Below are 11,507 nucleotides of genomic sequence, written 5' to 3' on the forward strand. Positions count from 1 at the left end.
TCTCCTTGTTGAACGCCATACGGAAAGTAGCGATTCTCTGAAAAAAAAAAACAAACATTGCAAATAGGAGAGGTTAAAGGTCATTTTCCCCATCCGAAGAAGAAGACAGGGAAAGTAGCAAATTTCTGTAAGAGCAAGACAAATGAGAGGTTAGTCATTTTTCAATCAGGGGAACAAGATTAATGATTTCGCAGGTTGTTAACTCATGACTATGGATACCTCTTATCAAGTAAAAACAAACAAACAAACATTGAAATTTTCATTGAAACTTGCGAACAAAGTGTTTCAAAGGGAAACTCAAGACCATTTAAAATTTTGTCTGGAGAGAAAGACCAAATATTTACTATCGCAACAGTGAAAATTTGGCCAAAATCGGATAAAAGTTATCGGAAAGTTATGAAATTGCTTCTCTGGATTTCAGGAGAACAGTTTTTGAATAGTCAATATATGGCAATCGTGACTTGATGATGTCGTCGACCCAGAACTTACACAAAATGTTGATTTATTGTTTTAAAACGCGGTTATGCCATGTCTCAAGCCAAAAGATTTGACCGATCACAGCTAAGAATAACGTATTCTTATAAAGCAAAAAAAAAAAAGAATAGAAAAAAAGAAGAGTTTTGGTACTTTTTGAACATAATCAATTGAAATTTTCTAAGGTGATAACATCTTGAGCTCAGTTGCAATAAATTACGTACTTGCATATTATCTATATCAATTGTTCGAGAACTGTTATGCCAAAAATAAGCGAATCTTTAGAAAATCATCCCATCCTTGTCCGATCTTGATCATTCTGTAATTATCAAATCTTTACCTGGAACACCTTTATTTATCAAATGAGCTTGCAACTGGTTTGGAATTTCCATTAAAGGGGGAGGATTTCTAGCAACAAAACGTCCGTACAATAAAATGAACCTGACAGCTAATTCAAGAACCTGTATATATATATATAAATATATATATGTATATATATATATATATATATACATTTATAAATATATATATATATATATATATATATATATATATATAGATCTTTTTTCCTTTTTTTTGTGGGACCATACTGTATGCGAAACGACTTGCTCTACTTCGTCTTTTGGGTTCGGAGAAGGTTTTTAGGAATTGACGTACTTCTTGCATCTTCGGCTCTACACCACCCCTGGGGCTCCAATAAAGGAACCAGATCCATCAACAACATTTTGAATTCTCTAAATCCCCCTTGGATCCATGGTTGTTTTGATGAAGATCACATCATAGGTTTAACAGAAGAAATGCAAATGTAAAATGTGTCCGTGACGCAGGAAAATGAAAGCTCATCCCCCTCGTCTTTCAGTGACAGTCAAGTTAAAGACCAATAAAGTAATTTCATATTGTTAATTATTCCAACTATTGTAACATCTTGCGTAGTTGAATGACCTGAACTCAGAGAGGGCAACACAATTACTCTATACGACATTACATTAGAGAATTGCGTTGTAAGAATACTCGTCAGGAATTTGAAGAATTTACATCTATGTTTGACGAAACTTGACCTTCTAGCAGGTACATGTATAATACCAACATGCTGTTTACTTCACTCTTTAAGTAAATTTTCTTCATCTCGTCCAGCTACAAAGCAATGGTTTAATGATGAAATGATTCAGTTTTCGATTAAATATTGGTGCTGTTATTCAATTTATGTAATTAACAATGAAACGCATATAATAAAAAATATATTAAATTCATGACATAACACTGCAATATGGACAATCTGCAACATTTACTATAACAGCAATGATGTGAATGTATCATGTGGTGCTAAGATGTCACATTCGCAACGTAATTGGTAACTGAAGAACTAAAATAATCACGAAAGTAATTAGCACAACATATTCCATCGCTAATGTGCTCTTCCGACAAGATTTTGCCAACGAGATGAATTCCTAAAGAAAAAAAAAACTGTTTCTTTTTTCTACGACTTACCAACGCATTCCCCGCCAACAAGTTTGTAACCATCGACGCACAAACACTGAAAAGCGCCTTCAGTATTACTGCAAAATTCATTTTCCATGCAATTGTCAGTCTGTCTGGTACATTCGTCAATATCTTGTAAAATGGAAGAAAACAAACATTTGCAAATGACTCGAATAACTTGCAGAAACACACACACACATACACAAACACACACATACACACACACATACACAAACAAGCAAACACAAACAAACAGTGTCGGACGTAGTGATCGCAAAATTGATTTCATTCCCAAGAGCAGAAATGTTCCGTCACCAGTTGAACGGAACAACGAAATGCAGAGGTAAATCACTTGTTTGGTTTGGTGCAACTCGATCGTACTAGCTAGATGATTATTGAAAAAAAAAATATGAAAATCACATGCGTCATGCGCATGCGCTGTGGCTGGAAAATCATAGGGAAACATTTCGTTTAATACCAGCAAGCTTGTTGGGTTGGCAATTCATCCTACGGCATTAAAGTCTGTTTTTTTGTCATCTGATCGCACTGACACTGAATCAAGTCAAAGTTATTTGAATAATAGATTATGCGTAGCTATATGTGGCTATAGTTCAATATAGTAATGTACCCGCGTTACACGCCAAAACGATAGATGGGCAACCACAAGAATGAGACATGCAGCGTACTTAAGGCAGTTAACAGTTTTTTTAATATATATCTGCCTTAAGGAATGTTCTGCGTCGGTAAAACATATCCCTGCCGACATTTCGGGAAACAAAATCTTTGAAAAGAATGACAAGTACGGAAAATTATTATTGATGTTGTCAGCATGCAATATTCTTACCTTGGCAATCTCTATTGTTGTTCCCGAGCTCATATCCCATAGGGCAGTCACATGTGAATGAACCGGCATTGTTGTTGCATGTAGCCTGGTAGCCACACAATATGCTGTTCTCTTCACATTCGTCTATGTCTGCACGGAAGGTATATGGAGATTCGTTACTGTCAAAGTAGGGCCAAAAGAGCAGATTTCTCATATCTTTCTGCAAGAGATTATTTTGTGACATTATGTCAATAACAAAAAGCATTTTTTTTTTATTGTAAGTCATCGGATCCCATTCTATCTAATGAAGAAAGAGTTAGCAACAAAAAAAAAAACGAATTGTAAACTTGTGAGTCATTTTGTTTGTGACTTCGCAAGCATTGAATAAATCCTTTGAAATCATAGTTTTCAAGTAATCTAACCACAAAGAGAGAGAGAGAGAGGATCGTTGCCTAAATCAGACCTTCAACAGAAAGACACAAATGTTTTTTTTTTTTTTTTTTTTGGGGGGGGGGGGGGGATTGGAAAACGCCAGGAACCTCCAAAACCTGATCATCGGGAAGATATTTATTACGCAAGGTTTTTATAATCAATGTATAATTGTATGTGTAAAATTATCTACAAGTAACTAATGATCTATTTTCTGGGCAACAAGGGGCTTAACGAACATCGGATAGAGCAAGACCAACTACATCGAAAACAAGGGTCTTACCGCTGCATGATGGAGTAGCCAGTCGTTCGATTTGTTTCTGAAACAGATCATAGTCATAGATGGCGCCATCCTCGCAAATAACATCAAAGAGTCTGTATCCCGTTGCGCAATCACATATTTCTCCGAAACGCTGGAGGTTGTCGAACTGAATAGTACCGCAGTTAACCCTCCGCGTGGATCTAGATCGGGTTAGCCAAACACAACCCTCTGCAGATATCATGATAATGATAGTAATAACAATGAATATAATAATGATATATATTATAATATATAAGAATTATATATATAAGAATTATATATATAATAATTATATAGTAATAATGATAATGATAATAATAATATAAAGCTAATCAGCCATCATTCTAATGTCGCTAATCAAAAGGGGCACATGACACAATAAACTAACACAAATTAAAAGGATGGCATAGTTCTGGTTCAGATGGGACTTAAGGTTTCCAACATTTAGTGAGATAAAGAAAAATATCTTATGAGATATGAAAGAGAAGACAATTCGAAGAAAAAAAATCAAAGTTTACTTGATGAAAATTGGTTTTGAAATGGCTGAGATATTCGATAACAAAGAGGCCCTAATAACAGATGGAACCCACATTCTATTAGGCAAGTTGTTAGGACCGCTTTGTTTTACTCTGTTTTGGATATCTCAGCTATTTCAAAACCGATTTTCATCAGATAGAGGTTGAACTCCTCTTTAAACATTGTATGCTCTTTATTATTTTCAGAGGTAGTTTCTTATTATCTCGGAAAAAAACTAAAATCTTAATCTCCAATCTCAACCAAATCTGCATCATCCCTTTAATACATGATATTTCGCAGAGTAATCGTATGCACAAGAAAACAAAGTGTTCAAGCAATCTCAAATGTAGCCTTGTGCAAAAACGACTCTCATGCGGCGAGCGGTGGACTCGCGCGCACATGGCGATCGGAAGGGGGCGAGCTTGCTACTTTCGCAGTTCGCCGCTCGTGCGCTGTGTGTGCGAGTCCATTGCTCTGTGTTTGTGCGGTGCTGCAGTTATTACGAGCTACCATTGCAAAAGGCTATCTTATTTTAAAAAATGCGTCATAATATGAGCCTAATTAATTACGACCTCTCGATGGCGGCGAATTCCACAATACAGGAGTGGATGCTGCACAAAATATACTATCTCTTCATCTCAAGATTGAATCATGTATGTGGGTCTAACATACCACTCCTCTGATGAGATCGGAGATTTCTAGTGGGTACTTATTCAGGAATTCAATCAAGTAAACACTGAGGATCACAGCAATTAACGGCTTTCCAGGTCACTTACAGAATCTTGAATCTAACTTTTTCTCATTCTGGTTTTTTATAGCCAATGCAATTATGTTTAAAAAATGGAGTGATGTGTGAGAACTTGGATTTTCTACGTAAAGGAAACCAAATCCCAAAGAGCAATGTGGATTGAGTATAAGCAGCAACATTATTTAAACACATCAGTAAAAGTTAGAGGAAAAATCGGACAATCGATGCAAAAGTTAAGAATGTTTAAAGTTTTGGTGTTGCAATGACTGGATAAGGAGACTACTTTTGTTTATGACATCATTTGTGGACAACAATATAAAGAAAATATAAAGAAAATTAAACATACTTTCACTTTTGTAGCATAATGAAAGAGCACTTAACTAACCTCGTTCAGAAAGCAGGGGGAATGATGTTACGCTGAACATGTGTCAGTAACAAGTTGATGGAATGTGTAATTTTCATGAAAAATGAATTTTTGTGGAATTCTACTTTTATTTCCTGTTTTGTTGTCCACATATATAATACTGCTAATATCACTCAATCCACATTGCTCTTTATGTTTGGGTTCCTTTAACACACGAGCAGCAGCAGCAGCATCCCGTGCTCTTGGCAACTTCGCAAGTTGATTGGATGTGACATTTATTAATACAGCATTACCATACTCAAGACGAGACCGTGGGCTTACATGAGAGTGAACGATATACGCTATAACTTTGTTTGGCAAATATTTCCTTATGTTATTGATATTACGAATACATATTTGTGTAAAGTTCTACAAGTGACAGGAACGCCAAGAAGCTAGTACAATACTTTGTATAAACCTTTAGTGAAAGCGGACAGACCTCTCCTTTCCCAAGTATCCTATCTCTATGCAAGTCATCCCTCCCTCCATTTCCCCTTCCGATGTATATCATAATAATATGTTATGTACGGAGGCTGCACGCAAATCAAGCCACGCTTATGCTGTAGCCCCTCTGTATTATTCGTTGTTGTATGTTTTGTTGTACGTTTTGCTGTACATTGTGCAAAGACAATGAAGAAAAAAAATACTCTGTGAACAACTTATATTTATGTTTGTACATGAATGTGTATGTACAATGACGATACAGAAACCAATAAATCAAATCAAATCAAATCAATACAGTTACATCGGAAATTGTCCATTTCGGATATGATAAAATAACTATTATGCTTCTGCTCTCGTGGCTGGCATCACCTTCAAGCACTTGCTTAAGATGGCAGGCTCCTGACAGGCTCCTGCCGTTACATACATTTTTTTTTCTTTCTCTTTACCTGAAACAAGGGTATTGCCGATTCCTTTGATCTCATTGTCATTATGTTTAAACTTTAAAAAATTCTTGTGATTAGTACATTATGAATGTAATAGTATTTTTCCTATTTTGCAGTCAGAGACACGTATTGTCACTTTCACGTGTGATTATCTTGATAATATGCAGAATTGAAATCAAACTGAAGCTGAACTGAATATTGTATATGCGCAGACACTGACTTATAGGAATCAAACCGAACAACTAAATTCCACGCGTTTGACATTACATTAGAGATCGACATCACCAGTACGTAGCGAATGACTTTGAATTCTACTGACAATAACAAATTGACCATATCAACAAAGAAGAGTCTCCGAAAAAACTTTGGAAAGTGGTATTGCCTCTGCAATAAATTATGTTGCAATGCATTCAAAGACAATGCAAACTGACATTTCACGTAACTATGCTTTAACACAGAGTGCTGTGACATGATCGTTTCTTTGGCACACCATTATTTGATCAAATACGTTAAACGTTGAAGGATTTTGTGTGTTTACTCGTTTAATTAGCAACCTCGTATTTATAAGAGATTCCTCTTGACGTGTTAACTTGAATATGCAAAATCATTAGCCATAATCTTTGTGACTGTCTCTCCTGGCCCAGGGTCACAGTCTTAATCGCATTTACGAGCTAGCAAGGGAAGGAGTAAGAGAAAGAAATTAAAATCAGAACATACCTTTACGAGTCTCACATCTGTCGCCCTTGTAATCGCCTGTACAATTGCAGGAGTATTGAGTAATTTCGTCGACACACGCTCCCCCATTCATGCATGGATTATCGTCGCAGACTCCTGCCTCTGTAAAACAGCAAAATGGTGATTTCTGGTAAACTTACATGGGACACGAGGAAAATGGTATTTGCTTGACAAGGAATATTCCAAACACAATTTTGATGTCTAGCTCCACACTACATTTTACCATAAGGGAATGGTATAGTATTGGTGGAGATGATGTTTAGGCTTTTAACTCTTTGCAAGATATCAAGAAACCACCTATGAAATGATACAAGGAGCACATCAATCTAAGAGGATTTCAAAATTTGTTAGATCAAAATTGTCTCTGGCATGGCTAAAACATCCAAAAACAAAGCAAAACAAAGCAATCCTAATAAAAGGTTGGACTAGGATTGCTCTGTTTTGGATATCTCTGCCATTTCAAAACTAATTTTCAGCAAATAAACGTTGAATCCCTGTTAGAATGACATGCTCTTTCATATTTCGTAAGAGGTTTCATGAAGAAATGTTAGGAACCTGAAATTATAAGGTCTCAACCAAAACTATACGATCCCTTTAACTCAGTGGCCTATTCGATGCATTTATAGCACACACACACGCACACACACACACACAAATGTTACCATTATCAATCGTATTCATCGCTTCTTATGGACCCCATTTACGTGATTCATCACGAACAATGAAAGGAGCCTACATTGTTGCGTTCAAAGAAGTAGTTCCAACTTGTACACGTATCTATAATTGTTTGTCACCTGTTGTAGTCTCCATAGAAGTCGTAGCTGGTTGTGTTGTGGATTCAGTTGTTACCTCCGTTGTAGCACGAACTGTCGTTGTTCCCTCAGTGGTTATAGCAACTATTAAGTAAAACACGGATCAAGCGTGTAATGTATGTGGGAAATAATGGTACACACGATTTTGACAACAGTTTTCAATTGTCAATTGTCAATTTTCATCTCTCAAGATAATCATCTTTTCAACGTCACTTGTTCAAGTCTTGGCTGGGTATGTCAAGACAACGGTTCCATGACATTTGCTCCTGCAAAAATTGTTCCCTTGAGAAATCTACAAGCTACCCCAAATATAACACCTACCCACAAACATAACCCTAACCCTAATACTAAACTTCAAAACCTACCACTACCGAATCCTTATCCTAGGTTCTTGGATAATATAAGACCGGAGCAATTGTCTCATAAGTAAATGTTGTGTCCATCTGGATACTTGACCAGGAAGAGATACTGAAATTAATCGTCTGGTTTTTGTTTCCTCTACTGCCAAGGTTACGTATCATTCTCCCTCACTTTCGTAGCCATGAATTAATAAGGAAAATAAAGTCAAGTGAGAGAGAGGATCCTGTTCCATATCAGTTGGTGATTTTGGTTTGCTCTTAAGATTATACCGAAGATGAATGAGTAGAAAACAAAACTTACCTGTTGTCTTGTCTGTGGTCAAATCTTCTGGTGTTGTAGCAGTGGAAAACTGACCGGGCTCTGTAGTAGAAGGGAATTCTGAAGTAGACATAGTTGACGTTTCCGTAGTGAAAGCTGTGCTTGGCTCCTCAGTAGAAGTGGGAAGGTCATCGGTAACTTCAGTTGTCGCGTACACAAAAGTTGCTAACGGTTCCGTAGTTGGAGTAGTCATATCCTCAGTAGAAACGACAGGTTCATCGGTTGACATTGCTATTTCTGTAGAAAAGCCAGGTTCCAACGTAGAAATTACATCTTCCTCAGTAACCGCGGTAGAATCTGAAACCTCCTCAGTAACGTCCGTGGTCTCGTACACTAACGTTGCTAACGGTTCCGTAGTTGGAGTAGTCATATCCTCAGTAGAAACGACAGGTTCATCGGTTGACATTGCTATTTCTGTAGAAAAGCCAGGTTCCAACGTAGAAATTACATCTTCCTCAGTAACCGCGGTAGAATCTGAAACCTCCTCAGTAACGTCCGTGGTCTCGTACACTAACGTTGCTAACGGTTCCGTAGTTGGAGTAGTCATATCCTCAGTAGAAACGACAGGTTCATCGGTTGACATTGCTATTTCTGTAGAAAAGCCAGGTTCCAACGTAGAAATTACATCTTCCTCAGTAACCGCGGTAGAATCTGAAACCTCCTCAGTAACGTCCGTGGTCTCGTACACTAACGTTGTTAACGGTTCCATACTTGGAGTAGTCAGATCCTCAGTAGAAACGACGGGTTCATCGGTTGAAATGGCTGTTTCTGTCGAAAAGTCAGGTTCTACCGTAGAAATTACAATTTCCTCAGTAACTTCGATAGAATCGGAAACCTCCTCAGAAACCTCTGTAGTCCTGTACACAAAAGTTGTAGATGGTTCCATACTTGGAGTTGTCAGATCATCTGTAGAAAAGTCGGGTTCATTGGTTGAAATTGCTATTTCTGTAGAAAAATCAGGTTCCTCCGTAGAAATTTCAACAACATTAGTTACCTCGGTAGAATCGACAACCTCAGTAACGTCTGTGGTCTCGTACACAAAAGTTGTAAACGGTTCCATTGTTGGAGTTGTCAGATCATCTGTAGAAAAGTCGGGTTCATCGGTTGAAATTTCTATTTCTGTAGAAAAATCAGGTTCCTCCGTAGAAATTTCAACAACATCAGTTACCTCGGTAGAATCGAAAACCTTAGTAACGTCTGTGGTCTCGTACACAAAAGTTGTAAGCGGTTCCATTGTTGGAGTTGTCAGATCATCTGTAGAAAAGTCGGATTCATCGGTTGAAATTGCTATTTCTGTAGAAAAGTCAGGTTCCTCCGTAGAAATTTCACCAACATCAGTTACCTCGGTAGAATCGAAAACCTTAGTAACGTCTGTGGTCTCGTACACAAAAGTTGTAAGCGGTTCCATTGTTGGAGTTGTCAGATCATCTGTAGAAAAGTCGGATTCATCGGTTGAAATTGCTATTTCTGTAGAAAAGTCAGGTTCCTCCGTAGAAATTTCAACAACATCAGTTACCTCGGTAGAATCGAAAACCTTTGTAACGTCTGTGGTCTCGTACACAAAAGTTGTAAACGGTTCCATTGTTGGAGTTGTCAGATCATCTGTAGAAAAGTCGGATTCATCGGTTGAAATTGCTATTTCTGTAGAAAAGTCAGGTTCCTCCGTAGAAATTTCAACAACATCAGTTACCTCGGTAGAATCGAAAACCTTAGTAACGTCTGTGGTCTCGTACACAACAGTTGTAAACGGTTCCATTGTTGGAGTTGTCAGATCATCTGTAGAAAAGTGGGATTCATCGGTTGAAATTGCTATTTCTGTAGAAAAGTCAGGTTCCTCCGTAGAAATTTCAACAACATCAGTTACCTCGGTAGAATCGAAAACCTTAGTAACGTCTGTGGTCTCGTACACAAAAGTTGTAAACGGTTCCATTGTTGGAGTTGTCAGATCATCTGTAGAAAAGTCGGGTTCATCGGTTGAAATTTCTATTTCTGTAGAAAAATCAGGTTCCTCCGTAGAAATTTCAACAACATCAGTTACCTCGGTAGAATCGAAAACCTTAGTAACGTCTGTGGTCTCGTACACAAAAGTTGTAAACGGTTCCATTGTTGGAGTTGTCAGATCATCTGTAGAAAAGTCGGATTCATCGGTTGAAATTGCTATTTCTGTAGAAAAGTCAGGTTCCTCCGTAGAAATTTCAACAACATCAGTTACCTCGGTAGAATCGAAAACCTTAGTAACGTCTGTGGTCTCGTACACAAAAGTTGTAAACGGTTCCATTGTTGGAGTTGTCAGATCATCTGTAGAAAAGTCGGATTCATCGGTTGAAATTGCTATTTCTGTAGAAAAGTCAGGTTCCTCCGTAGAAATTTCAACAACATCAGTTACCTCGGTAGAATCGAAAACTTCAGTAACGTCTGTGGTCTCGTACACAAAGGTTGTAAACGGTTCCATTGTTGGAGTTGTCAGATCATCTGTAGAAAAGTCGGATTCATCGGTTGAAATTGCTATTTCTGTAGAAAAATCAGGTTCCTCCGTAGAAATTTCAACAACATCAGTTACCTCGGTAGAATCGAAAACCTCAGTAACGTCTGTGGTCTCGTACACAAAAGTTGTAAACGGTTCCATTGTTGGAGTTGTCAAATCATCTGTAGAAAAGTCGGGTTCATCGGTTGAAATTGCTATTTCTGTAGAAAAGTCAGGTTCCTCCGTAGAAATTTCAACAACATCAGTTACCTCGGTAGAATCGAAGACCTCCTCAGTAACGTCTGTGGTCTCGTAGTCGTACACAAAAGTTGTAAACGGTTCCATTGTTGGAGTTGTCAGATCATCTGTAGGAAAGGCGGATTCATCGGTTTGAAATTGCTATTTCTGTAGAAAAGTCAGGTTCCTCCGTAGAAATTTCAACAACATCAGTTACCTCGGTAGAATCGAAAACCTCCTCAGTAACGTCTGTGGTCTCGTAGTCGTACACAAATGTTGTAAACGGTTCCATTGTTGGAGTTGTCAGATCATCTGTAGAAAAGTCGGATTCATCGGTTGAAATTGCTATTTCTGTAGAAAAGTCAGGTTCCTCCGTAGAAATTTCAACAACATCAGTTACGCTCGGTAGAATCGAAAACCTCCTCAGTAATGTCTGTGGTCTCATACACAATAGTTATTAACGGTTCCATTGTTGGGGGTAGTCAGATCATCTGTAGCAAAGTTGGGTTCATCGGTGTTGA

At 37.8% G+C, this 11,507-nt stretch overlaps 1 protein-coding gene across 1 annotated transcript; it reads right to left on the reverse strand.

Annotated features, from left to right (window-relative positions):
- Positions 1-3,435: 3,435 nt before the first annotated feature.
- LOC139709603 (uncharacterized) lies at positions 3,436-11,376 on the reverse strand. The gene is made up of 4 exons (XM_071621563.1): positions 8,268-11,376; positions 7,590-7,691; positions 6,778-6,897; positions 3,436-3,695 (listed from the first exon to the last, which is right to left on the reverse strand). Exons 1-4 carry the CDS (start codon positions 11,092-11,094, stop codon positions 3,436-3,438), a joined length of 3,309 nt encoding a protein of 1,102 aa, XP_071477664.1. The 5' UTR covers positions 11,095-11,376.
- Positions 11,377-11,507: the final 131 nt, after the last annotated feature.

The sequence above is a fragment of the Diadema antillarum genome, unplaced genomic scaffold (genome assembly GCF_040938485.1).
Source record: "Diadema antillarum isolate AM-2024a unplaced genomic scaffold, OU_Dant_1.0 seq00001454_RagTag, whole genome shotgun sequence".
Lineage (NCBI taxonomy): Eukaryota > Metazoa > Echinodermata > Echinoidea > Diadematoida > Diadematidae > Diadema > Diadema antillarum.

Excerpts from the sequence above, each read along its gene's own strand:
- LOC139709603 (XM_071621563.1), bottom strand. The coding sequence starts at position 11,094 with ATGGAACCGTTTACAACTTTTGTGTACGACTACGAGACCACAGACGTT. Across the intron at positions 7,692-8,267 it reads GACCACAGACAAGACAACAG|TTGCTATAACCACTGAGGGA; the intron begins GTAAGTTTTGTT and ends TTTACTTAATAG. Across the intron at positions 6,898-7,589 it reads TTCTATGGAGACTACAACAG|AGGCAGGAGTCTGCGACGAT; the intron begins GTGACAAACAAT and ends GCTGTTTTACAG.